Genomic DNA, 27,073 nt, shown 5'->3' with positions numbered 1-27,073 from the left:
GTCATGTAGAGCGGTTCAGAGACTTGGAAGGACAGGTCAACCTAGATGACAACGAGCTAGTGATTGATCTCTTCAGAGGTAGTCTCACTCGCAGCATACAGGAGAAGTTCGAGAGGAATCCACCTGGGAAGAGATGGGAGTGGTATCGAGAGGTTGAGGAGATCGATCGACAGAGGATGCTACTACAGCAGTCCTCGGCTAGACACTCACTCCCAAATGCCACATCACCTCCACTAAGAACTGGGTCTCGGCCAAATCAAAGTTCGATCCCCATCCGACAACCCACTCAAACTTATCCAGCTCGATCACCATCACAAGCAACTACACAAGCAACTACACAAGCAACTATACAAAACCTAAACCGACCCCTTCCTCACCATCCCACCCAACCCTCGAAGCAAGGAAGCCCTGCTCCATCAGGTATCAACACCTGTCATGTATGCAAAGGTATCGGCCATTGGGCCAAAGACTGCCCCAGCAGGAGGGTAGACCCTCTTAGCTCTCGACCCATGGGACCAAAGGTTATGGTCACCACAGCAGACCCCTTCGAGGAGGCCACCGACTCAGGAGATGGCCTCACAGGCAGCACTGAGATGGGTGACCCCGAGGCCATGGACCTCAGCTCATACCAGCAACCCATGGACCTCGATCACGAGGAGGAGCACGATGATGATGACGACGAGGGAAACGTCAGTGGGGTGATGCACTGATGGCATGCATTGCTCTACAAACCTCCTCGCCATCACTCTGTATATATCAAGATTGTCAAGTATGTTTCTCTACCAGTGGAGGCAAAGCAGTACTGGAGCTCTCTGGAATGGTTCAAGACCATCCTGCTCGGATACTAGCTGATACCGGTGCTGGTTTGTCCATAGTCTCAGATTCTTTCATTAGTAAGTACCAAATACCCACAAAACCCATAAAAACAAGATCGATCCATGGTGTCACCGGGCACCAACTCTCCATCAATAGTTCTGCGAGCATACAGGTATCTATTGGTACACACAATCTGGGTGTGGTCGAAGCTTCAGTGGCCGACACTGCAGACTATGACCTCATCCTGGGGTTCACTGAGCTACGGAGGCTCAAACCCACCATACAATGGGATACGGGCCAGCTGGAGTTCAAGACTCAGGAGCAGGACCGACCCCCTAGGAGACCCCCTAGGAGACCCCCTGAAGCAGCAAGAGCAGGGGACCTAACCATGAGGAGACCAACCCTCCATGGTAACGAGTTTGTCTCAGCAGAGCGCATACTACGAGCAGCTCTGGAAGATGGACCCATAGGGTTCATGCTGTTAGAGGAGCCACCATCATCACTCCCAGCCTTTGGTTTTGTACCTACAGGCGCAGACAAAGGAGTCGAGATGGAGGTGGAGGTAGATAAGGTGGTGACGGCTGCAGACATACCAAAGCCATACCAACACCTGCGAGATGTGTTTGATGAGGTGGAAGCAGACAAGCTGCCCCATCATACCGAGCATGATCTCCACCTCGAGTTGATAGAAGGAGGTAAGCCACCTCAAGGGCCCCTATACCTTAAGGGACCCAAGGAGATGTCCGAGTTAAGGAGATACTTGGATGAGAACCTCGAGAAGGGGTTCATAAGACCATCGAAGAGCCCGGCACGATCACCAGTGCTCTTCGTACCAAAGAAGGATGGAGGTCTCAGACTCTGTGTGGACTACAGAGGTCTCAACGAGATCACTGTCAAGAACAGGGCACCATTGCCCCTCATCGAGGAGCAGCTGTTCTTACTCAGGAAGGCAAGGATCTATACCAAGCTAGACCTTAGAGCAGCATACAACCTCATCCGGATTGCTAAAGGAGATGAATGGAAGACAGCTTTTGGCACTCAGTTGGGACTCTATGAGTACCTAGTGATGCCCTTTGGCCTAGCCAATGCTCCGGCTCACTTCCAGTCATTCATCAATGACATCTTCCGAGACATCATTGGAGTATATGTAGTGGTATACTTAGATGACTTCCTGATCTTCAGTGACACTGAAGAGGTACATGTGAAGCATGTCACCGAGGTCCTCACTCGCTTAAGGAGCAACAGGCTCTTTGCTAAGCTGTCGAAGTGTGAGTTCCACACCAAGACAGTCGAGTTCCTGGGGTACATCATCAAGCCAACGGGCATAGAGATGGACCCAGAAAAGGTGCGCACTGTCAAGGAGTGGCCAATGCCAGAGTCAATCCATGACATCCAGAGGTTCCTGGGTTTTGCCAACTTCTATCGAAGGTTCATAGCCCACTTTGCTCGCATAGCCAAGCCCTTGACAGCACTGGTAAAGCCTATAGAACGGTTCAAGAAGCTCGAGCTACCAGAGGAGGCCCAACAGGCCTTCCACAAGCTCATCCAGGCCTTCACATCAGCAGGAGTGCTTCAGCACTTCGACTACCACCTTCCAACAAGGTTGGAGACTGATGCAAGTGACTTTGCTATAGCAGGAGTGCTCAAGCAGGAGCATGAAGGACGATGGCATCCAGTGGCCTTCTACTCTAGGAAGATGTCTTCTGCCGAGAAGAACTATGAGATCCATGATAAGGAGCTCCTAGCTGTGGTCGCCTGCCTCACTCAGTGGCGACACATGCTAGCTGGACTACCGAACCAACTGGTCATCCTCACTGACCATGAAGCCCTCAAGTACTTCAAGTCACAGAGACGCATCACAGGACGACAAGCTCGATGGGCAATACTACTAGCAGACTTCGACTTCATATTGCAGTATCGACCAGGAGACAAAGGGGGTGAGCCCGATGCTCTCACCAGAAGGACAGACATGCAACCAGCCGGTGAAGAGCAGGATCACAATGTAAGGCAACTACTGCCTCCTCGAGTGTTCAAGGAGACAGCAGACCATGACTCGCTCCTAGTGGCCCCCATGATCTCGATGGAGTCCATAGCATCAAAAGGTCTCAAAGACCTGGTCAAGATCTTCCAGCCTTTAGACCAAGAGCTACAGGAGATACATAGGAAGAAGCCTTTCGAACTCAAGGATGACCTATGGTACAGTGGAGGAAGGTTGGTTATCCCCAAGGTGATCATGCCAGGGAGGACCAACAACCGACACTCAAGGAGTGCCAAAGAGGTAGATGGACAGTCTCTCTCTGTAGAGCATCTGCGATTCATGGTGATGACCCAATGTCATGATGGTATCACTGCTGGACACGTAGGAAGAGATGCTACCATCAAGGCAGCTCAACGACATTACTGGTGGCCAAACATGACAGCTTGGATTGCAGACTATGTAGCAAGTTGTCCTGTATGTGCTAGGTACAAAGCTCCTCGTCATCGTCCATATGGTTTGCTACAGCCACTAGCAACCCCAGACAGGCCCTGGGGCTCCATATCCCTCGACTTCATTGAAGGACTACCACCATCAAAGAAGTATGACTCCAAGACCTATGACTCTATCCTAGTCATCGTCGACAGGTTAACCAAGTTTGCCATACTAGCTCCAACCCATAAGACAGTCACGGCCAAACAGACTGCAGTATTGCTATATGGACACATGGTTAGACTCTTTGGATATCCAGATCACATGGTCTCGGACCGAGGCAGGCAGTTCATATCAGGAGCATGGAAGGCATTTGCAGAGCAAATGGGTGTGAAGCACTCACTTAGCACGGCCTACCATCCTCAAACTGATGGTCAGACAGAGAGAGTCAATCAGGTCATAGAGCAATACCTCAGGATGTACTGCAACTATGAGCAGAATGACTGGGCCAACCTGCTGGACACTGCGGCCTTTGTATACAACAACACGGTCCACAACAGCATTGGTGTCTCACCATTCTTTGCATGCTATGGATGGAACCCCAAAGCTCATCCTGACATCCCTCAACGACTAGGAGTCAATGATCCAGGTCGCTTCGAGTACCTCATGGATGGAAAGGAGCGTTGCAAGTACCTCCAGGAGCAGATCAGAGAGGCACAACGTAGATCAGTAGACCAGTATAACAGGAAGCACAAGGACATCGAGTTTAAGGTGGGTGATATGGTCTATATCAACCGACGAAACTGGAAGACAAGGAGACCCACACCCAAGTTAGACACCCGGTTTGCAGGACCCTACCCAGTTCAGGAACGGGTAGGACGCCGAGCTTATCGAATCACATTGCCAGCAAACCTTAGAGTGCATGATGTGTTCCATGTCTCCATGCTCGAGCCAGCAAGAACAAGCTCTCTTCCTCAACGTGCGGAACAGCCCACCATACCATCACTTCCAGATGAGGACCTCGATTTCGAAGTCGAAGCACTCATCGACAAGCGTTCACACAATGGGACTACGGAGTACAAGGTGTTGTGGAGAGGGTACTCAGAGGAAGCTGCTTCATGGGAACCAGTAGAGAACCTCAACTGTCCCGACCTCATCCAGGAGTATGAGGTGTCGGAGGGGGGACGAGTGAGTAGACAGAGTAGAGAAAGGAGGAGAGAACAGGAGGAGTAGAGAGAGGAAGAGGAAGGAGGATGACGTTGAGAGAAGGAGGAAGGATGATGTTGGCGACGTTGTCAAGAAGGAGGAGTCAGCATGAACAGAGTATGCCTCGACGGAGCTCGGCTCTTAAGAGGGGGGTAGTGTCATGGGCCTGGATGCTCAAGAAGCAGGAGGGTCATGGGTTCATATGGAAGGAGCACAGGTATCGAAGACCTAGTCGACACCAGTAGAGAGCATGGTCGTAGTGCAGTCTCCATGGAGACCATGGACTCCTATGGACTCACATGCAAAGGAGGGCCAAGCACAGCCACGAGGAGGACCAAGCTCAAGGAGCAGGCACAGCCACGAGGAGGACCAAGCTCAAGGAGCATGCAGATGGTTACCATTCAGGGGCTCGAGAGACAGGAAGTCGACACAGGTCATGAGGAGGAGGAGCAGTGTCGAAGGAGTCGACACCACTCAAGAGGAACAGGGGTGCCAAGCAGGAGAGGCCCCTGAGCAGTACTCGATGAAGAAAGTACTCTCTGGAGAGAGAGAGCAGGAGCAGCATCGCTGGCGATGCTGTGAAGAGGTATATAACCATGCTTTCTCATCATCATAGGTCGAGTGGATCCTCATCCACTCTACTCACCATAACTAGTTATCACTTCAGCATAAGTATACATTAGTTTCAGTCAGCATAGCAGCAATCTATCAAGGTTGCTCCTCATCGTAGTGTGTGTGTTGTATCACCACTACCTGACGTCCGAAGGCGCCCATAGCAGGTTAGCGGTCCGGATATAGATAGAACCGAAGGCAGTAGTCCACTGCGGTCCGGGGATCACTTCAAGCATCAAGTCAACACACTGGACACTCGTGTTGACGCCACCAACCTTATCACCAACACCATCAACCTCATTATCATCGACATCACCAATCCCATCACCAACACCATCAACCTCATCATCATCAACACTCACACCAGACCTTGGTGTCTTCATAACATTGATATCGATCGTGCCGAGCTACCCCTGAACGGAGTGTCCACAGAGGTCAGCCGAAACCTACGATAGTATATACCACGAACGCCACCGCTGTCACTGCACAACTCGATAGTCACCGATACCGAGACAATAGCTGTCGCACAGTTTGATAGTCACCGAGTATCTCGACAGACGGACCTGGGTTTCAGGCGCGAGACCCCTGACAGATTAGAGAACAGAGTATTGTCAGTGAATGGCTTTCCCAGTAAGCTGCTCTCTGTTTGGATGGTCCTTATTTCCTGGATAAGCTTTTGTACGTCTGAGTTGTGCATCCTTAGTTCGCCTAGCTGAGCGATCAATGCAATACAATGAGATATGGCAGTGGCCTCATTGGTGAGTCCATTTTCAATCTTCTTCCATACATGATGGAACGTATGGTGCTCCCTGATGATGTCAAGAATCAAGTAATTGATATTGTGCTCTCCAGTGGTGTCAATGGTACTGCATAATGCATTTGTCAAAGCATCATCGAATGTGCGGTTCCATTTGGGATGTTTCTTGTTGTATGCTCCATCAAGATGCTTCATGGCGTGAGGAATACATCATAGAAAGGACTTGATATGGGCATTCCAACTATAATAGTTGTGCGATGTGAGTTTTGGGATGGGCTCAAGTAGTTTTGCTAGAGTACAAAAATTGTATGGCTTTCTATTGTTGTCGTGATCTGAGTCAGAGTCAGTTTCTTCCACAGCATCATCATCAATCACCTCAGTGTCTGACTTGTTGGTGGCCTCATTGTCAATGGCTCATGGTTGCATTGCCTTTCCTTTTCTTCCTCCTTTGGCCTTGCTTGTGACAGCTTGAGCTTCGGCCTCTTGTACCATGTTGTCGATGGTCCCAGTTGGCTTAGTCGGTAGAGCTTCAGACTCTTAATCAGTTGAAGATTGCAGATAAAACATGACCGATCAGAGCCACTAGCAAGCTCTCATACACAGTCGTATTACTTCTTGAATGCTTATCTTATATTCATGTGATGCTATATACATGGTCATATATATACTTAGCAATCTCCTTCAGCCTGTGCAAATGTGTGATGTGTCACTCCTCGTGTTACTCCTGTGTTGTCGCCTCTTGTGCATTATTGTAACAACTCCTATGCATCCCACATGTGTCGCCACCTGTATGCACCTTTACCTAATTATTAGATCACTTAAATTCTGTGGACCCCGTATGATTCCACAGACCCCGTGAATCCCGTTGGGATGCTGACGCATCTTCAACTGATTCACCACACTCACAAAGGGCAGAATCAAAAACCCAGAGCAGAGCAGAGCAGAGCAAAAGGTGAGAGGCGAGGTATATCCAATCCGGTTTGTAGCAATGTAATCCCGTGTAACAAAAGAGACGAAAAAGCAGCAGAGGTGATTGTGTGTAAAGTACATCAAGCGGAACACAAAAAAAAAATTAGTGACAAGTAGCAATGCTTTTTAGGTAAGCCTAGCCGCTTAGGGAGCAAGGGCCTTCTCCGAGCGACCAAGGTCAGAGTTCTCAACAGCGTGGACCTGGCCGGCATCGAGCTGGTTGAGGGCATCCTCCTCGGCGTCGAGCTTCCTGAAGGCAAAGCAGAAGCCGATGAAGCCGGCAAAGGCAAGGCAGGCAAAGACGGTGTAGTTCCAGACCAGGTTGGGGTCTTCCGAGAGGGCAATGAATGCCTGCTGGAGAGCAGCAGCGATGGCCGAGGTGAAGAGGAACATGGACATGACGAGCGAACGCATCGACTTGGGTGCCTTGGAGAAAGCGTACTCGAGACCAGTGATGGAAGCAAGAATCTCGGAAACGGCGATGAGGATGTAAGAGCCGGACTGGACCCAAACGGTGATGGGAGCAGGGATAAAGACACCGTCAGCGTCCTCGCAGGTGGAGGCAGCCTTGCCACATGGCGACTTCTTGTAGATGAAATGCTGAACAACGGCAGCCCAGACCATGGCAAGAGCACCAGTCAAGAAACCAAGAGCAATCTTCTTGAGGGGAGTGAAGTTGATACCGGCCTTGCGAAGAGCAGGGTAGAGGAAGAGATCAAAGATGGGGATGAGGATGACAAGGGCAAACGGGTCGAGGTTGGAGACGACCTCGTTGGGCAAGCCATTGACGTCCATGGTGGCAGCCTGCGAGACAAGGTTGTTGGTGATCTGGTTGTAAGTGAGCCAGTAGAGGGGGAACCAGAGGAAGACAGTGCAGGCCTTGAAACCACGACGAACCTCGTCAACCCAGGCATCGTCAAAGGTCATCCACTTGGGCTTGGTCTCGGCAGACTGCTTGGAGGGCTTGGCGCTCTCCCAGAAGTCGTCCGAACGCATGTTCTTCATGAGCTTGACGGGGTTGGCGGTCCAACGGCCCTTGGTGGCAAAGGCCCAAAGGCGCATGCACTCGGCAAGAACAGAGCCGGAAGGGGGAGTCTTGACGTAGTACTTGGAGCCAAAGACAAGGACGGGAATGCAGAGAGCAAAGACGATGGTAGGCAGGGTGTAGGCGAGCCAGAAACCAACGTACTTTTCGGAGAAGGACATGCCGAGCTGACCACCAAGAGCACCGATATTGATAAAGAGGTAGAAGTACATGAAGATACGGCTGATGGTCAAGATGGGGTCAACAATGACACGCTCGCCGGTTTTGAGGGTCTGGACGGACTGCTTGGAGCCGTTAACCTGCTCGGCAATCAAAGGGCTGATGGTGCTCTTGAACCAACCCGTTCCTACGCCCATAATGATGATGGCAATGACGAAGCAAGCCATGGCACCATCTTGGTTGTCGAGAACGGTAGGAAGCGAAGAAACGATGAGGAGAACGTGACCAACCATGGCAACAAAGACGGCGATGCATATGGTCTTGAAACGACCCCAGCGGGTATCGGCAAGGTAAGCACCAAGAATGGGCATGAGGTAGACCCAGAAGGTGTTGAAGGTAGTGAGACCAGTGGCGGCCTGCTGACCCTCGCCGAGGGCACCAGACTGGTCATTGGCGCCACCGGCACCAGCACGGCTGCGAGCAGGACGAGGCTGCTGGATGAAGTTCTGGAAGACCTGAATACAACCATAGTAGGAGAAACGCTCTGCAAGCTCACAGAAAGCAATGGCGTAAGTGGTCCAGGGGAGCTTTTCGGGGACACGTCGCAAAGTGGCAAGGTCCTCTTCGGTGGGGGCGACAAAGTCGTCGTCCGAAACAACGGCCTTGACAGCAACGCCACTTTCGAGGTGAGCAGCTGGGTGAAGGTTGTCGCTGCCGCCGTGAGCTTTGACGCCGGCGACGTAAAGGTCACGCTGGGCCTCGGCGTGGCCAGCGATGGCGTTGTCCTGGATATCGAGAGGCATGCTGTGCAACCGAGAGCGACAAAGCAATGGGATGCCACAAATGGGGGGTTAAGGAGATTCACCCCGGAGAGCGAACGCGGATGGCGAAGAAGGGGAGGAAGGGATGGATGAGATCAGGAAGGAGGAAGGTTCCATTGACCAGAGAAAGATAAGGGTTTAAGAAGGGGGGAGGGGGAAGGGGGGAAAGCGAAGAGGGACCGACGGGAAGGAGCGCGGAAGCGGAAATGAAAAGAACAAAGCACGCAAGCGACTCAAAAGAGAGAGGCAACTGAGCAGTGAGGGAAAGACAGCAAGCAACCTCTGCTCCTTGATTGACTGAGTGATTGATTGACTGAGTGATTGATTGACTGAGTGATTAATTGAATGAGTGATTAATTGAATGAGTGATTGATTGATTGAGACTTGTATTCAGCGCGCAACCGTACACGCCATATGGAAGTGACAGTGGCGTTGAGAGAGGCTTGATAAGAATTAAATTGCAACAGAGACACAGTCCCATCGAAGGCTCGATAGCTCTCAAAGAGACGATCCGACAATCGTTAGTAGCGAGTCTCTTATTTCTTCAAAGCTTTGGCGGTGAGAATGGCAGAGTCGGAGTCGGGTCGAGCAACTGATTAGCAATTGCAGCCAATACGAGAGAGAGAGGCTTTCGGCTATTCCGACGTTGCACATCAGCACAGTCACTGACCGAGAGAGAGGCCAGTCAAACACCCCAAGAGCTCAAGTGCACTTGCGAAGACGAAGCATTCGGATCCTCGTTGCCACATACGAAAAGGGCCAGAGAAGGAAGAAAAAAAAAAAAAAAAAAAAAAAAAAAAAAAAAGAAAAAAAAGAAAAAAAAGAAAAAAAAGAAAAAAAAAGAAAAAAAAGAAAAAAAAGAAAAAGAAAAAAAAGATAATAATGATAAAATAACAAAATAATAATAATAAAAGACAAGTGTGATGGATTGCCGAGGTGATTAACGGTTGCTCGTGTTTATGAATACGAGACTGTTCTGAACATCTTGCCTCGATGCCTCACTCTGCCCGGTGAGGTGCGAATAGGTTCGAGTGTTGCTCATCGGCTCTCCCGTCGTTGATGCTGTGTTGTTGAGCATTGTCTCTCAAGTGTACTTACTCTCTCCTAGCAGAGAAGTGTGATTCAATCAGCATGGATAGTCGCCCAAAAAGCATGGTCTCTGGACCTGAATGAGGTTGCATTGACAAGCGAGCTCGGAGCTCGTTTGTCCGAGTATCCCCACCCACAGCCGCTTGCCCTTATCCATTTCTACCTGTATCTGCTGTAGTGGATCCAAGACTGCCCGCATCCTGTGTGCTCTCTTATCGGAAAGCGAGCCAAGTCATGCTGATATCCTTGGATCGTAACGTGACCCCACTTTCGAATGCTGCCCAGCTGCAACTCGCCATCGTCTCGAATATCGGTCTTGTCGGTCAATCCGCTAGCAGAGGACAAGCCAGAGGCGAGGTTGCGGATGTTGCGACTCGCTACTCGTTCATTTGTCATCTGTGTGGTTCGCAAGCCCCTCCCCGCCAATGAATGGCGCAACGCTGGCTTCTTGCTCAGCAGACGCAAATTCAGCTTAGGTCGGTTTCGGGTTGGTATCTCCGATGCTCTCCTCGCCTTGTCGTCTGGCTTGCAACAGAAGCTTGCCATTGCCAACCTGCGCCTGTACACGGAAAGGGCGATTTGCAATCCCTTATCGCCGGCGTTCGAAAGCAGAGAAGAGCTAGTGTGTGGAAAGATGTGAGCCAAGAACCAAGCTTGCCTATCTCGTTTCCATCGAAATTGAAAAGAGCGACAATGCGGCTGCAAGTTCAAGGAGGGTCAAATAGTGCCAGGAAATTCTCCCTATTGTCAGCTGCAAAAATGGCTGTCACGAGTCGCATATCCCGATGTCGCAATCTCAAATTCGAATTCCAGTTCGGTCGAATCGCCGTTCGAACTTTTGTTGCTTTTTCTCAACTTGTTCGCCATGCCTATGTTCGCCATCTCTATGTTCGCCATCTCTATGTTCGCCATCCCTTGTTCTTGCCAGCTCTTCGCTATTCGGCCGACAGTCCGACCTCTCGCCTTTGCTTTCAGCCATCCACTGAGCCTGCCAAGATGCTCTTTGCTTCCCAGCGTCACCGATGCCTCCGCCAAAAGATCGCCCTCTCTTGAACAGCAAGAGCTCATGTCACTCCATCAACCAACCCACCAACGATCCATCATTGCTTCCTCCTTTGCCACGCAATCTTCATCCAAATGGAACGATGGCGTGATCAGAGGATGAACAACAGAGAATGACCAACAGACCCTGCATGCGCGTCCACCCGACAAGCCAATGAATCGATGTTCGAGCGTGCCAAGATGAATGAATTGCTGCTCTAACAATTTCGCTCTTCTCCAACAGCGCGATCGGAAGCGAATCGGTCAATCGGGAGTCAATCAATCAATCGGGAGTCAATCAATCAATCGGGAGTCAATCAATCGGGAATCGCTGCTCTGATCTTGCCAGATCGCCAAGCACAGGCCACCAAGAACATCACAGAGGACCCTTGATCTCGACTTACACTATCCTTACTCTATTGCACACAACTAACACTCCCCGGTACTAACCCCTCGTCAGGGCAACTTCGATCCCTTGCTGGGTGCCGCCTTCAAACACTGCCGAGATGTCCGCGGTCAAGCAGAGCGATGGCCTGTTGCAGCCAGGACCATCATCGCCACTCTCTGCCACCGACGCTTCCGGCTCATCATCATCCACATCAACGACAACACGGTCTATCGCATCACGAGTCCGCTCCGTCCTTCTACAAGGTCCGCAAGATGCACAGGATATTCGAAAAGCACTCAATACTCTGGCGGAGATGTATCCTGCTCCTCCGACCTCCGCATCCACCATCTCTACTAGCAAACTCGACGCTAAGAAGAGAGGCAACAAGTCAACCGCCACATCCGACGCCGACCCTCTGAGCCTCGTCGACACGGCACGAGCGAGACGCGACCTAGACAAAGACATTCGCCAGCGCCAGCTGGCTGCTACTGATCACATCCTCGCCGTCCTACAGACCGTCGATCATGGCCTTGTTCGACTTTCTCAAGATGTGGCAGCCATGCACTTCTCCTGCGATGCGGTCCAAGACAAGCTCTGTGCAGCTGAACAATCCAGTCGATACCTCGTAGAGCATGCAGAAGGTCTTGAACGACAACGAGCCGCTGCGCTCATCCAAGTCCAAGTCGCGAAGCTGTTTCTGGATCGCTTTACGCTGTCTGAAGCAGAACGAGCGTCTATCTACTCTCGCCAAGTTCGTGTAGGCAATCACCTCTTCGCAGCCATGGACAAGCTTCAGCGCATTCGGAGCGAATGTCAGATCCTTCTGCAAGGCTCTGAGTCTCTCCCCTCTTCCAGCAACCCAACCTCAAGCTCCTCATCCGCAGCAGCTGCAACGGCAGGCGGCGGCACAAGAGCAGGAATGGACATCATGTCTTCCACTTCTGCCGACCTTGAACAGGCCTACCAAAAGCTGTACAGATGGTGCAGCTTCGAATTCAGACAACCCGTCAAGGAGGGCCTCGAAGTTTCACCCAGCTTACGCCAAGCTACACGGCGACTCAAGACATCACGCCAAGACCTGCTTCGATCGGCACTTACAACGCTGGTCCAAACACGCAGTTCTATCCTTGCAAACGCGTTCATGGCTGCACTTACCATAGGTGCCGGTCCACCCACCTACCTTCCCGGACCAATCGAGTTGCATGCACACGACCCGATACGATATGTTGGTGATATGCTAGCATGGATCCACCAAACAGTAGCATCCGAGCGCGAGTTCCTCACAGCTCTCTTTGACGAGAAGGAAGGCGAGGGCGGTCGAAGAATTGGTCAACGACGTCGTGGACTTGAAGGCTCGCTTGATCTCACCCGATCTGATCCAAACTCATTCATGCTCGGCCCTGGAGAAGCACTTGTCCGAGAAGTACTCAACTCAAATCTCGACGGTTGCTGTCGCCCACTCAAACTTCGCATCCAACAGACACTCGGCTCGCAGGAAGGCAGCGTCACCTCCTACCGACTTGCACATTTGGTCCAATTCTACCGCTCAACAATGGAAAAAACTATCGGCTCACGTGCTGCACTCAGCAAAACCCTTGACGAGCTATCGGATCTAGCAGTGGCAGCGTTCGCAGAAACAGTCGAAAGACAAAGCAAAGGCATCCAACGGTACGATGGGTCACCAGAGCAAGATCTTAGCTTGCCTCCGCCATTAGTTGGCACCCTGGCAACTCTGAAGGAGTTGCTCAGCGAGTTCTCAAGGTCTCTTGCTGAAGATCCCGCTTCCCAAACTTCGGAAGGAGCACAAGCACCAAAAACAGAAGACATCAAGCCGTCACTCGGGAATTTCGATTTTGTTCTGACAAAACTCGTCGACCCACTAAGAGATCTGATTCAGCGCATGGCATCCTTCCATATCTCAAAACGGCCTCGTTCTAAAGCGGAGCCTACAGCCAAATGGGAATCGCTCCTGTTTACTGCCAACTGCCTCGACTCTCTGGTCTCGACTCTATCGCCTCACAGCTTCGCGGGGTGGAAAGTAAGTCAGCTGCGATCTACCCTCGAAAGTTGCCTGCTCGAGACCAGTGATATGCACTCTTCCAATCTCGTTGCCAAGTCTGGTCTCTCATCGGTCATTGCAGCGCTAGAGACCAAGGGAGAGGCAGGTGAAGCCGAGATCAAAGGGGCGCTCAACAAGTTCCAAGATGTCTTGGCGCAAGAAGATCTCCTGACAGCCAAAGAGCTGGATCGATTGACAAGCCCAGGCGCCAGACAGAGGGTGCATAGAGCAGCGTTGCAGAACTTGACCCGGTCTTATGCTCTGATTGCTCAAAAAATGCAAGGGCAGGAGGGATTGATCAGACGTTCGCCGGAGCAAGTGTCTATCCTGCTCGGCCTCTGACATCTTGACACATGTAGCAGAGCATTCTCAATTCTCTTGTATTGCAATCAGGTCAGAGATACCTCAAGCCAACCCAAGCAGTCCCAAGCGCAGTGATAGCGCTGGCTAAGAAATTCACCGCATTGTTATCCAGCACATCCGCTCCAGCGATCCTCTCCCAAATTGGCTCCGGTGCATCGTCCTTGTTGCGCTGGATAACATCTCTAATGCTGCCCACCAGCACCTTCTTGCTCGTTGCACTGTAGACGGTTTGCTGAACAGTTGCACCGAGAACAGAGTCGATGAGTGAGCCTGTGAAGCCGGCAGCTGTGAAGAGTACGATCAACTTGAAATATGGCGCCTTGACGGTGATACTAGAAGTTGGCAACGCGGGGTTCAAGTAGTAGTGAACTGCCAGGGAAGCTGTTTGGACAAGACCGATCAGTGTTCCTCCCAAAGCAGAGACTGTTAGTCCAAGAGGCGAGACGCCTCCGTTTGTGCCGCGAGGGACCTTTCTTGCGGGGTTGGTGACTAAACGTGGTTGACCTTTAGAGAGGATGCCGAGTTCAGAAGCAAGAGTATCGGCCATACAAGCTGCGTAGTGGCCGCCAACTACGAGGGTCAAAAGCAAGTTGGATACATCAATCCCCCTCCACACGGTCAATACTTCCTTCCCCAGTGGATCTACGCCATCTCTCCGGTTGAGTGCTCTGAAAGCGACGCAAGCTACTACAGCGGTAAGACTGTTACACAGCACCTGAACAGCGTTTCGATTTCCTGAAGTGATATCCCGCTTCCTCTTCCCATCCTTCTTCTCGATAGCGACGGTGGACGCTGCAGAAGGGTGCGTCTCATGCTGAGCTTTGATGGAAGCTTTGAATCTGGTGGCCTTGGAGCCGACGAGATAGAAAGTGATCAGCGTGAGTCCGTAGCCGATGAAAGGGTTGGCCATGGTTGCGTACCCGACCACAGCGGCTGTGAGAGCACCATCAAGAGAGAGAGACCCTTTGCGGTAGCCTGAGTAACCGAGATTCGTCGCGATTCCTAGCGGGATCGGGTAGAGAGACGACATGGCGGCGAGTCGAGGCGAGGGTGAGATGGTGGCAGAGGGAGGGGGCGAAGGCAAGTGGGAGACGGAAGTGGAGGAATCGAGGCCCGGTCTGTGCGTGCAGCTGAACTAAAAGACAAAAGCGATGATCGGGATCGGGATCGGGATCGGGTTGTGGATCGGGTTGTGGATCGGGATGTGGATCGGGACGAGAAGTTTGGGCCCGATTGCGCTTTCTGTTCTGAGGTTTTCATCTTTGGCATCGTAAGGTGCTGGACAAGATGGACAGAATCGTTGTATTGAACCGGAGCACATTTTCATGGCGGTGATCGCTTAGAGGCCGTCGATGGACGATATGCAATTGTGAAAGGATGGCTTCTGATGATGGTAAATAAAAGTACATGCGATTGGCTCCACTCGGTTGCGAAGCGGAGAGGAGAGAGGAGATGAGGAACAGCTCCGTTGCGACACGAATTTGGTCGTGGAGAAGGTTCAGCTTGAAGGAGACAATAGGCCGGCCATTAAAGCATCCTGCGCTTCTTGGGTCGCACACCTCCGATTTTGACGGGTGTCTTGTCGGTCATCTTACTGACCAAGTTCTTGGTTGTTTGCCCTTCACCTGCCAACAAAGCTCTGAATACAGCCTCTCTTCCCTGTCCAAAGCCGTTCCACAGGACTTGCAGATGAGCAATCCTCCAAGCATTCTTGAACTCGTTGATCTTGCCGAACATGCTGAATGCAGCTCTGTAGCCAGCTTCGTAACCGGAACGAGCAGACTTCTTGAACCCGACAGACCCACCGGATGCCGAGGCGAGAGGGTCGCCCGTAGGGCTCGTGAGAGTGAGGATGGTGTTGTTTCGTGACGAGTTGACGAACAAGCGGTGGGGTTGCGCGAAAGATGAAGAGGTGTTGAATTGGGTAGATGAGTAACGAGAGCCTCGGATGAGAGGGGAGCGCGATTCCTGGAATGTGGAAGAGGCCGAGTCGGCCTCTGCGGATGCCTCTGAGCCGGGAAGGGTAGACGAGACAGCAGAAACGGAGCCTAGAATGTCGTCAAGATTTGTGGACGGTGCGGCTCTTCCACTGGATGCGGTGGCTTCTGCTTCGGCGGGCTGGGAGGAAAGATGGCGCTGTTGAGCATCAGAGACGTTGCTGCTGCCTGCAGGGGAAGGGTCGGATGTGGGTTGGCCTGAAGCTTGCGATTCGAGCTCCTGCGTAGACGCCGACTTGTCCTTGTCGTTGCGCCATCTTGAGGAGGTGGCAAAGCTACGCTGCAGAGCGAGAGGCGATGCACGGGCGATGGAGCTAGATGGTGAGCATACTGACAACTCTACTGCCTGTCGCAAGGACGGCGTCCACTGTCTTGCTAATCCTCGAAGCATCTTTGCTGATTAAAAGCCGTTCCTCTCAAGGACCCGAGTGTATTCTGCTTGATAGTCGAGAGCAGCTGTTCCCGAGCGGTCTCGTGTGAGAAGGATGTCGCGAGGCAAGTTTGATCAAGGCAAGACGGTGTATAACAAGCAAGGTATCACCAGCAGCAAACGGTTACAGAGCCACATTTTTGCATTCCGATAATTCTTCCCAACTCTGGATAGCCCTCTAATGATTACGTCATCCTAGTCTTCCCACGTGATCGCAGTTAATTTTGACACCAAGACGCGCCCAGAAAGGCAAGGTTAAGACTAAAATCTACTTTTAGGGGGTGTACACAAGGGTCCAGTGCCTGAACCAAACGAGGAAAGTGTCCCCTTTTTTTTTTTTTTTCCCTTTTTTTCCCTTTTTTTCCCTTTTTTTTTTTTTTTTTTTTTTTTTTTTCCCCTTTTTCTTTTCTTTTTCCAGCTGTCAAACAGAGCACAGAAAAAGTAGATAAAAGCCACACAAAGCGTAGAGACGGTGAAGGTAGTGCTTACGGCCGAGTAAAAGGCTTGAGCATCTGAGCACGGACCACATGTGTCACAACCTACTCAAGACAAATACTTTGTTATGCTCCGCAGTCGATGCGGCTCTCTGCCGCTCTTCTTTTGTATATATAGACTCCTTCTCTCTCCTCGCTCTCTCTCCCTCTTACCATCATCATCATCATCATAAACCACACGAAACTCCAACTGAAAAGGGGCTTCCGGATAAAAACTTGGCTCTGCCCTAAGCACTAATGCTTGTGCCCCCTGAGTTGCTTCATCATTATTGTTCCAAGCAAAGACCCACAGGGCTGCGTTTCGTTGCTCGGATCTCCTCACCGCCAAGTCTGCTCTGTAGTGCAGGGCTGGCTTCATATGAGGGAGACCTATGTGAAAGGTCCTAGGGCCACCAAGAAAGCAGAGGATGGCGTGCAACATCTACTCGAGAACTTCTGCTCCGGCCTCTTGGATCCTCGAACAGGGGCCTGTAAGCACGGCAACTTCAACTCCGCGGCTGCACTCTTTCGTCGCTTGGCGTTGCTTTGCGGTTACGCTTCTCTTTATGCTCAGTCCCACCGCGGCGCCCCGGCAACGCCTGCAAGATGTTGCCTCCCTGCCCTGAGCTTGTAATATATAGCGCTCGTTCCTGCTCGGCTTCATCTTGCCATCTCACTCCCACCATCTCATCTCCCTTCCAGCTCTATAGCAATCGGAGAGGCATCGCGTCCAATCTTCACCATGGCTGGACGCTACAACCCTGCTTACGATGGCGGCAACATCCGCCAAAACTTCCCATCTTCCGCCTCTTCCTCCTCGCACCATCACAGCTCAGCTCACCAAACAGGCCTAGACGTCGACACCGTCGATTACTGGGACGAGACAGGAGTCCCTGCTCCTCACCTCCTCTCCCCTTTGCACTCTGTATCGCCCTATCCTACCACTCCTCGCCAACACCACGACGAAATGCAAGAGCTTCACGCAGCCCCTTCCGGCTACCTCTCTCAATCGCCATTCCTCCCCTCCCTACCCTCGCACCCTGAATCTTTTGCCGGCGGTGCTTATATGCCATCTTTTGAGCCCCGAGAATCGCTCAATCACAAGTCCTCCAATCGCGGTCACGACTTTGAAGACGATGAATCGCTTTACTCCTCCTCGCCTCGAACCTCTTCCGATGCCTGGCGTCTCTATGATGCCCCACAAACCGGAGCACGAACCTCTCTTGCTCAAGCCCGAGAGCGCTACATCAATCGCAAGTCCGCAGCTCTAGCTGCCACCGATGGTGTATACGACTTCTCCACTCCCAAACCTTCGCGCTTCTCACCCAAGCAGAAGAAATGGATGATCGGCATTGGCTCCCTGACCACAGCCATCGTTTGTGCCATGGTCATCTTCTTCGCCACTCGCAACAACACCAACGCTACTATCGTCGACTCTCCTTCCGCTTCCACAGGTACAGGCTCCGGAAGCAAGGGAGACAAATCAACGGCAGGAGTCGTCACATCTGACGCCAAAGACCCGTCAAAGTTCGAGAAGGATCCTCGTCTGCACAAGTCCATGTACGGACTTTGTTACACGCCTTTCCACGCTCAATATCCTGAATGTGGTGCAACACAAGCAAACGTGACGGAAGACGTGCAGCTGATGTCCCAACTCACCACAAGGCTAAGGCTGTACGGTTCAGACTGCAGCACCTCCCAACTTGTGCTCGAGGCAATCAAGCAGACAAAGGTGGATATGCAAGTCTTCTTGGCCGTATGGGTCGACAATAACGCAGACACCTTCCAGCGTCAAGTCGATAACATCCTCGATGCTGTCAAGCAGTACGGCACTGATCACATTGCCGGTATCACTGTCGGAAACGAGTATTTACTCAACCGTGGCTCCCTCGCCACTCTTCTCGGCCACATTTCCACTGTCAACACAACCGTCAACGCTCTCCCCGGTCTCGGAAAGTACATTCCTATCGGCACCGCAGACGCAGGTTCTATGATCTCTACGCAGCTAGCCAGCGGCGCAGACTACGTCATGGCCAACGTCCACCCTTGGTTCGGCGGTCTTCCGGTCGACCAAGCTGCCGGTTGGGTCTACTCCTACACCAACAACAACGAGCCCGCTACCGCCCTACTTGCACCTAACAAGCCCGCCCTCTACGTCGCCGAAGCAGGTTGGCCAACTGGTGCCAATGAAACCAGACTCGAAACCTATCAGGGCGCAACAGCAGGTGTAAGCGAGCTCAACACTTTCTTGGATACTTTCCTCTGCCAGAGCAACGCAAACGTCACAGAGAAGGCTCTCCAGCCAAGCTTTGTGTTTGAAGCCTTCGACGAACCCTGGAAGGATGTGCTCTATGGAGGTGTCGAGGCTCATTGGGGTCTCTTTGACAGTAACAAGAAGTTGAAGGAGGGATTGACTATTCCTGATTGCCCTTCGCCATAAGCAGACGTTTGTATGTATCATAGCTGCTCCATGACCCACATCGACTTTCAATGACAAGCATTCACAATACTCATTTTGGTAAACAACTGTGTCTCTGACGCTACAGAACCTCAAGTGTAGGCGCAACCTCCACCGCAGTCCTGGCACCTCCACCAGTATCTTATCAACCCTGTTTGCTGTTGACAACCTTGCTCCACCCTTAGACAGGTCTCGACACTGTCAATTGATCATCCCAAGAATGCTCAGACGTGCCTTGATGCCCCAGCACTCCGCAACATGCCGCTCCCCCTCTGTACAGAGCATTCACAATGCTTAGCCAATCCCGACCCAGTTGCCAGCAAATCATTCAGCCTTGCTCAAGTCCAAACAAACCATCAAACCTTTGCCCAGTGTCGCTTACAGCAATCTACTGTCTGATTCCCGACAACAATTCACCCAAGAGCGAAGCCGGGCTTGGTTAGTTGTTCAGCCTCAGAGTCTGGGCCCGGGTTCTGGCACATGAGCCCTGGCAGTAGGCTGCAATCAAGGTGTCCAGCTTGCTTTGCACCTCTTGGATGCTGCTCCCATCCTCACTGCCCAACTAAATGATTTCAGCGATGTCAATGCAGAGAAGAGCGCTGTGTTGGACCAGGGGAAGTTGCTGGACGCTATAACAGAACGCAGTCGATGCCTTGCGTGTTGTCGGTAAAGCTTGCAACGAGAGAAAGAACGGCAAGCGCAAATGCAGAGGCATTGAGGATGTTCACGTCGTGCTGCAAGGGAAGAGGCTATGGCGACATCCGACAGACTTGGCAATCGCCTTCACGGACAGCATCGAGATACAATATACCAAGCACACGCAATCAGGCACAGGACATACAAACGAGCAGGTATAGCATGGGGTGACAATCACCGTTCTCGAGTGAATAAGAGAACTAGCAAAAGGAGCTTTACATAGTGCTCCCCATATCAGTCTTTCTACGAGCCCTGTCTCTCGGCTGTCTGAAGATGGCTTCCTCTGTCTTCTTCTCGCCCTTACCTTTGGGCTTAGCCTTCCCGACCTTCTCTTTCCTTTCCTCCTTCTTAACCACTGGCGTCTCGAAAGCGTTGGGGGCGGAAGAGAAGTCGAACTCCTCGTCGAACTTTCCTTTCCTCTTCTTGGCAGCAGGCGCAACAGCGTCAGCGTTGGAGCCCGCAGCGGCAGCGGCAGCCTCAGCTTTGCGCTTCTTCTTGAGCTCCTTTTTGGAAGACGTTCCGTCGGCCTGAGGCTGAGAAGCAGATGGTTTGGATGCCTTGGCTTTCGACTTGGACTTGTTGGAGGAGACTACGATGTATTCTTCCTTCTCTTTTTCCTCCTCTGACTCAACTGCCTCCTCCTGTGCGGGCTCAGGGGCGGGTTCGAGCGTTGTTCGCTCCTCGCGAGGAACGAACGCGACGCTTTCGGATTGCATCACGATGTCTTCGTCTGCAAAGCCGGTAGAAGTAGAGGTTCTGCCAAGCAATCCAGCTACTTGATCAGCGAATCCTGCTTTGACTGCTTTGATCTTCTCACCGGCAACATTGGATGAGTGAGTGGAGAGGGTGCCAAAGAGCTTCGATGATCGGGAAGTAAGCGTGGGCCTGGTCGAAGCTGCGTCGGAGACAGGGCCAGCAGGGACGGTGGTAGCCGAGCGACCGAACAAGTTCGAAGCGAAAGATCGAACCGCGCCCCGGATGCCTGCCTTCGATGCTGCTGCCTGAGTGGCTGGAGCGGAAGCGGAGGCCTCGGACCAAACCGAGACATCGACTTTAGGGTCTTTGCTGGCTGCAGTGCTGATTGCTGAGATCGACCGAGAGTTGACTGTGCTCTTTGTAGCAGGGATGGCCGTTGCGACTTGCTCGACCTGTGGTCGAGCAACAGCCTCACCAACATCCATCTCCGCATCTCCGTCACCATTCTGCAATAGCCCAGCCGCCAGCTTCTGTCTCTTCTCCTCGCTTAGCTTTTCCTGATGCTTCTCCCAAGCCTCGACCTCGTCCTTAATCAACTTGGCCAGTTCTCCGATCCTCTTTTTCAATCCCGAAGCATTGGGAGGAACGCACGCGAGTACTCCCTCAGGCTTGACCGGTGCTCTGGCAGCCAACATCATCAGATTGTTCGCACCCAGGATGTACCTTGGCGACTCATCCTCCTCTCTTGCTACACCATCTCTCCACTTGTGCAGTGCCCGCACCAAGCGTTCTTCTTTCTTCATCTGGCTGAGCTCCCTTCGATCTTCAGTGCCGAGAGCTGCTTCACCACCCCACTTCCTCCATACGCTTCGCCAGCCTTCGCGCGTTTCGCCTTGGCTGTCCCATTCTTCCTTTGCATAAGTCGACATTGCAACGTCTTTGCTGCGGTTGAAGACTTCACGGATTGCATCGAGACCGCCAGATTCCATCAGCTCATGTCGAAGGTTGTCGTAGATGTAGAGGAGTGTGTGGGTGTCGCTTCGAGCGTAGTAGAGCATCTCTTTGGGGAGGGGTCGTATTCTCCAATCTGCGAGCTGGTAGCGCTTGTCAGCGTCAAAGTTGCAGTACCTTGCCATGAGGTAGTTCAGACCATGACTGGGGAACATGAGGACGTTTGTTGCGTGGTAGGTGTCAAACAGGTTGACAAGATACAATCCGAGATCCCGCTGGAGCCAGAGCACGTCATGGTTGGCACCGTGCAAAACTTTGACCTTGCTCGGATCGGTGAAAGAAGAGTTGAGCAGCTCTGCATGCTGTCGAACCTCATCAGAGAGGGTGTCGATGATCCAGTCTCCCCATCGTGTTGAGAGTTGCATGAGACAGACAATACCCTGGTATGTGCGGTAAGAGTGGTGTTCGAGGTCAATAGCGATCTCCTTCACTCGGTCCTCATCAAGATGGTCTCTGAGCTGTTCGATCTGGGCTTTGGTGGAGACCCATTGGAAGGGGCATGCATCGGTGGAAAGCGAAGGGTCCTTCTCATTGAGCCGTGGTGGCGGGTTGTCCTTGGTTGCTGGATCTGGCTTGGACAAGGCGTGTATAGGTGGTGAGGAATGAAGAATCTCGTGATAGTAAGGGTTGTCTAAGGGGTCTCCTTCGGCACAGTACATGCCTCGTCTTGGGCCTCTTGGCAATGTTTGACCGTCGGCACCTAGTCGCTGAGGGTTCGTGTGACCAAGAGGGACCATTGCGTTAGGCTTGCCATACTTGAGGTTCGGCTGCCACAAGGTATCGGTCGAGTTGTCGGCTTTGGTCGTGAAGTTCTTCTGCGGTGGAGGGATGGGAGCGTTCAGGACCCATGATGGGAGGTTGCCTGTTTTGGGCAAAGCCTTGCCGTTCTGGACTGCTGTCATAGCTTGCATCCGTCCGTTGGCCGACTCTGTCTGTGCTCCTCCGGCCGAATTCTCTTGCGCGGCAACATTGCGTGGTGCGAGCTTGCCTGTGTACTCATCGAGGCACGTATCCGCGCTCTCCATCAAATGATCCACCAGCTCTCCGAGATTCGATGCAAAGGACTCGTTCGTTGTAACATCCGCTAGATCCAAATCGAGGTCGACCTTCGACTTTAACTTCTTACTCGAAGAAGCAGCAGCGTTCTTTGCAAGCGGGATCTTGGGCGCCTTAGGGCCGGAAGCAATCCAGGATGCAAGCTGAGAGATAGACTCAAGTAAACGATCTGATTCCGAGTCGAGCTTCTTGGCAAGCTTGCGATCCATACTGCGATGGAAGGCGAGATCGCCGTGTGTTGGGATAGCTGCTGCATTTCGTGTAAGCGGCTGTAACGCTGACTGCAACTTGAGTAGGTATGCTGGAAGATCTGTCTTCGGATCCGGTAGTGTTGTGTTTGCAGGCTCCGGTGTAGACGATTGTGACGAGGCCGCCGAGTTGGATGTGAACGCCGCTGCGGAGGACGAGCCAGGTGCCGTGGCTGATCTCGAGCTAGACGGCTTCGACGCGCCGGTGCTCTTTGATGATGCCATCTTTGACTCTAGGTGCTGTTCTGACACACACCAATCAAGTGGGTCGATTGCCGCTTTTTAGGTATTGCGGCGACAAACAGGTTGGTGGTCAAGATGGTGGAAAGCTTAGGATGTTGTTGTGCTCATCATCAATTCTTCTTGACAAATTTTCGGTTGCAAGGCGCCCAAAAAATTTAACAAAAAGAAAAGAAAAGAAAAAGTTGCAGTGGAGGCAGTTTTCCAGGAGGCAATAGCAACGTCGGTCTAACATTCAATTTTTTTAAATTTCGGCATCCTATTTACGCGTCGCGCGACGCGCGCCTCGTGCCACGAAACCAACACCTTGGTAACCTTGTTCTTGTCCTACTTCTCCTTGTCCTACTCCTCCTTGTCCTACTCCTCCTTGTCTTATTCCTCACTGTCGGCTCAAAGCATCAACCATGCCGCCGAGGAAAAAAGCAGCAGCAGCAGTGTCGTCCGCAAAGAAGGCGAAGAAGGTCGTTGATGATGACGACCTCGCAATCCAGGAAGACGACTCGGCCATCACAATAGCTGCCATCCCACCACCTCCCATCCCTTCCGAGCCCTCGACCCCGATTCAGCAGTCCTACACGTACGCATCTCCCATCCCCACAGAATGTAGCAAGATCGACCCCGCCAACCCCTCCATCAAAGTGCCCTGCGTTCTTGGTGTCGACGAAGCTGGTCGTGGCCCAGTCCTAGGACCTTTGGTGTACGGCATTGCTTACTGCCCAATCTCGTACCAAGACGATATGAAGCAAATTGGTTTCGCAGACTCTAAAGCCCTTACCGCTGAACGTCGAGACAACCTCCTCTCGGCTCTCGTCGACCATAAACAGTACCTCGGATGGTCAGTCCGTGTCATGTCACCCCAAGACATCTCAGCAGGCATGCTTCGACGCAGACCCATCAACCTCAACGCACAATCAAGCCAAGCCACGGTCTTGTTGATAGCAGGTGTGCTGGAGGAAGGCGTAGATGTGACAGAGATCTATGTGGATACGGTGGGTGATCCGAACAGCTATAAGAAGCTTTTGAGCTCGCATTTCCCAAGACATCCGCACATCAAGTGGACCGTAACGAGCAAAGCTGATGCGATCTATCCTATCGTTGGTGCGGCGAGTATTGCTGCCAAAGTAACAAGAGACAGGTGTATTGAGGCATGGAAGTATGCTGAACAGCAGCAAAGTCTGGTCGAGACTGTGGACACCAAGGAGGACACTGGGAGCGTGCTGGGCGATGCGACCAATCACATCGTCACACAATCAAATGGGCAGGACGACAGTAAAAAGCGCAAAGCAGACGCAGAAGCAGAAGCAGAAGCAGAAGTCAGCTCAGATCACAAGACTATCGATACCGTCTGGGACAACCTAGGATTGCTGGGCAGTGGCTATCCAGGAGATCCCAACACAGTTGCCTTCCTCAAACGCACCCTCGATCCGGTCTTTGGTTGGCCTGGCATCGTCCGTTTCAGTTGGGCTACTGCAAAGACGATGCTCGAGGAGAAGTACAAGCCTCCTTCCGCTTCTGCACCATCGACTACCAGCACCGCCCCTTCCGCCGAATCTGCACCGAGCTTAGGAGGCAAGCGTCTCACCCGCTCGCTTTCGCGCACATCACCTTTCACCACCAACACTCCCACATCAGAAGCAGAAACGTTCTCATCGACAATAGCAGAGACCCGCGCAACAAGTCTGTACGGCACCCTTCTTCCCCAGCCTTCCGTGGCGGGTGGCACAGCACATCGCGCTTATAAGGTCAAATGGATCGACGAGCCAGTAGCGATCTCAAAGTTCTTTGGTCCTGGAGCAAAGAAGTCGGCGCCTACTAAGGTCAGCACTGGTGCAGCCGATCAGCAATCAGGCGAGATCAAGGAGGATGCCTTCAGGGTATCAGCACTGCAGGCTTCAATCAATGACTGGTTGAAAACCGAGCCGCAATGGAGGTCCAAGAAGAGTTTTGCGGATAGCAACTCTGCAGAAGCAGCGAGTCAGATTCAGGTCAATGTAGGAAAGCTTACCAAGGATCTCGGATTAACCAGTGTCGGCGCATCGTTTTGTTTGTAATCCTCACCCTTTAACCTCATCCGCTATCATCAGGAATCACATGGTCATCGTCACCTACACACACAAACATATCGGATCGCCTTGTGCCGAGCAGCTTTGCATTGATCGTGCAACTAGAGCAACTAGATGAGACCCTGCCTCTTGAGCAAGTCATACGTCTTCTTGGTGTACGTGTTTCCGTGCTCATCCTCAACCTCTTGAGCATCCACCCCTGCTTCTGATGCTTCCATTTTACCTTTCTTTCTCAACTTATCCGCCAGCGCTAATGCATCTGCAATCCGCGTGACATCCCTGAACTGGACCGTATTCGGCAAACCTAGCGCTCGCATGCCAAAAGCATGCCTAGACTCGGTAAAATGCTTTTCAAAGTTCTTTCTTCCCTGATAGACGTGGTCTGAGCAGATCTCGCATTTGAACTCGTTTCGTAAACCATGCAACTTGTACAGCCAGAACGGGATCGGTCGACCATCCCATCCAATAGGCAGCTTGAGCGGATTGTACACGCGTGATGTGGCATCGTCATCGAGATCCTCATCCATAGCATTGGGATTGTTGGGATCATCAGAGTCGAGACCAGAGGTGTGGTTGAGTGCAGACATGCGATTGAGCTCTTCTTCTGCGGCTTCGGCTTCGGCTTGTCGTTCGCGATCGGTGAGGGCGGCTTTGCGCTCGACGTTGGCTTTGGTATCGGATCGAATGGTGGAGAGGTCAGATGCTAGTCCGCGGATAATGACTTCTTCACGTGCGATGGCTTTGGCTTTGACACGGTTCTTGATCTTCTCTGCTTCGCTTTCACCATTGCTTTTGGAAGGCGTAGGTGTAGACGAGGCTTCCTCGCCGTTCTGTTCAGATTGTGCTAAGCGGGCAGCTGCTTTGAGATGTTTTAGTGATTTGAGATGCGCGTCGTAGACCGTTTGCTTCGAGTAGAAGCGTCTGCATGCTGCACACCAAATGCCCTCTCCTTCTGCTGGCGCTGCTGCTGCTTTGCCCTTGCCTTGTGCGCCACCGAACACTTCTAATCCTTGCTGCTCCCATCCTTCCACTTTACCCTGCTCCCACTCTTCTTCGAACTGCGATGTTGCCTTTGCTGCAATTTCGTCTACATTCGCAAGCGGCTGCGTCTTTCGCAAGAAGGAGTCGAGGTACTTGCGCAAGTCGATGAGATAGTTTCGGTATGCATCGGTTTTCTTGGTGTAACTAGGGATAGGTGAAGAGGGCCCAGCGAGCTTGTCAAAGTCATCAATGTAGGCGAGATACGAGATACGCTTCGCTCCTTTCAGGTTGAGATATGCTTCATGGTAGAGGTAAAGATCCAAGAAACGACCTGCCATCTCTTCTCCCGAGAACATGCGGTCGATGAAATCCAAACCCGCGGCGTCCTTGTATGCAGCTGCTGATGTTGAGGCACCCGTTGCGTCGGTTTTTGTTGAGCTCGAGCCGCCTTCCAGTGCAGTGAAGTCGACATTGAAGTGATCCGGCAGCGCGCCTGGATACTTGTCGTGGTACTCGCGGATCCTGCCGAGACGTTGGTAAAATTCGCCGAAAGCATCGTCGCCGCCTTCACCGCGGGCTCGAGTAGAGGAGAGCAAATCGAGCTCGCGTTGTCGGTCTCCATGTTGGTCGCTGTAGAAGCGGTCGAGATACTGGTAGCGAGATGCAACGCGGTCGAGAAGGTGAGATGCTTTGTGGGCTCGCTTGAGCTTGTCCTTGTGAGTAAGATGGGAAGTGGACGAAGACGAGAGGACAAGATCGACGAGTGCTTGCTGATATCGCTCCGCCTCTTCGTGCGTCTGGCGCGCCACTTCTATGAGCGACGTATCGGCCATCGTGTAGTTTTCGGATAGCAAGCAAACTAGGTCAACAGAAGTGTGGATGGAGGAAGCAACGAGGAGGAAGAGAAGGGATCTGGACAAAGTTGAGTAGTTCCATTCCCGCAATCCGAAGAAATCTACGTCACCTGCGTTTATGGTCACGTGCGTAGTATG

At 52.1% G+C, this 27,073-nt stretch overlaps 9 protein-coding genes across 9 annotated transcripts; 4 read left to right on the top strand and 5 right to left on the bottom strand.

Moving 5' to 3' along the window:
- Positions 1 to 817: 817 nt before the first annotated feature.
- UHO2_06435 (uncharacterized protein) lies at positions 818 to 4,942 on the top strand (the record flags this gene model as incomplete). The annotated part of the gene is made up of 2 exons (XM_041556443.1): positions 818 to 4,411; positions 4,586 to 4,942. 2 exons carry the CDS (start codon positions 818 to 820, stop codon positions 4,940 to 4,942), a joined length of 3,951 nt encoding a protein of 1,316 aa, XP_041412377.1.
- A 1,969-nt stretch (positions 4,943 to 6,911) lies between these two features.
- On the bottom strand, positions 6,912 to 8,774 carry UHO2_06434 (putative PTR2 - Di- and tripeptide permease; the record flags this gene model as incomplete). The annotated part of the gene is made up of 1 exon (XM_041556442.1): positions 6,912 to 8,774. One exon carries the CDS (start codon positions 8,772 to 8,774, stop codon positions 6,912 to 6,914), a length of 1,863 nt encoding a protein of 620 aa, XP_041412376.1.
- A 2,654-nt stretch (positions 8,775 to 11,428) lies between these two features.
- On the top strand, positions 11,429 to 13,711 carry UHO2_06433 (uncharacterized protein; the record flags this gene model as incomplete). Its single annotated transcript, XM_041556441.1, has 1 exon — positions 11,429 to 13,711. The coding sequence occupies one exon, from the start codon at positions 11,429 to 11,431 to the stop codon at positions 13,709 to 13,711; it is 2,283 nt and encodes a 760-aa protein (XP_041412375.1).
- A 52-nt stretch (positions 13,712 to 13,763) lies between these two features.
- UHO2_06432 (uncharacterized protein) lies at positions 13,764 to 14,762 on the bottom strand (the record flags this gene model as incomplete). Its single annotated transcript, XM_041556440.1, has 1 exon — positions 13,764 to 14,762. One exon carries the CDS (start codon positions 14,760 to 14,762, stop codon positions 13,764 to 13,766), a length of 999 nt encoding a protein of 332 aa, XP_041412374.1.
- A 497-nt stretch (positions 14,763 to 15,259) lies between these two features.
- On the bottom strand, positions 15,260 to 16,120 carry UHO2_06431 (uncharacterized protein; the record flags this gene model as incomplete). Its single annotated transcript, XM_041556439.1, has 1 exon — positions 15,260 to 16,120. One exon carries the CDS (start codon positions 16,118 to 16,120, stop codon positions 15,260 to 15,262), a length of 861 nt encoding a protein of 286 aa, XP_041412373.1.
- Positions 16,121 to 17,374: 1,254 nt separating this feature from the next.
- UHO2_06430 (uncharacterized protein) lies at positions 17,375 to 19,072 on the top strand (the record flags this gene model as incomplete). The annotated part of the gene is made up of 1 exon (XM_041556438.1): positions 17,375 to 19,072. One exon carries the CDS (start codon positions 17,375 to 17,377, stop codon positions 19,070 to 19,072), a length of 1,698 nt encoding a protein of 565 aa, XP_041412372.1.
- A 929-nt stretch (positions 19,073 to 20,001) lies between these two features.
- UHO2_06429 (uncharacterized protein) lies at positions 20,002 to 23,022 on the bottom strand (the record flags this gene model as incomplete). The annotated part of the gene is made up of 1 exon (XM_041556437.1): positions 20,002 to 23,022. One exon carries the CDS (start codon positions 23,020 to 23,022, stop codon positions 20,002 to 20,004), a length of 3,021 nt encoding a protein of 1,006 aa, XP_041412371.1.
- Positions 23,023 to 23,441: 419 nt separating this feature from the next.
- Positions 23,442 to 25,088, top strand: UHO2_06428 (uncharacterized protein; the record flags this gene model as incomplete). The annotated part of the gene is made up of 1 exon (XM_041556436.1): positions 23,442 to 25,088. One exon carries the CDS (start codon positions 23,442 to 23,444, stop codon positions 25,086 to 25,088), a length of 1,647 nt encoding a protein of 548 aa, XP_041412370.1.
- Positions 25,089 to 25,210: 122 nt separating this feature from the next.
- Positions 25,211 to 26,914, bottom strand: UHO2_06427 (uncharacterized protein; the record flags this gene model as incomplete). Its single annotated transcript, XM_041556435.1, has 1 exon — positions 25,211 to 26,914. One exon carries the CDS (start codon positions 26,912 to 26,914, stop codon positions 25,211 to 25,213), a length of 1,704 nt encoding a protein of 567 aa, XP_041412369.1.
- Positions 26,915 to 27,073: the final 159 nt, after the last annotated feature.

This window comes from Ustilago hordei, assembly GCF_900519145.1.
Source record: "Ustilago hordei strain Uho2 genome assembly, contig: UHO2_contig_18, whole genome shotgun sequence".
NCBI classification, from domain to species: domain Eukaryota; kingdom Fungi; phylum Basidiomycota; class Ustilaginomycetes; order Ustilaginales; family Ustilaginaceae; genus Ustilago; species Ustilago hordei.
The sequence above is the reverse complement of the archived record's forward strand: the minus strand, read 5'-3'. Positions and strand labels throughout refer to the sequence as shown.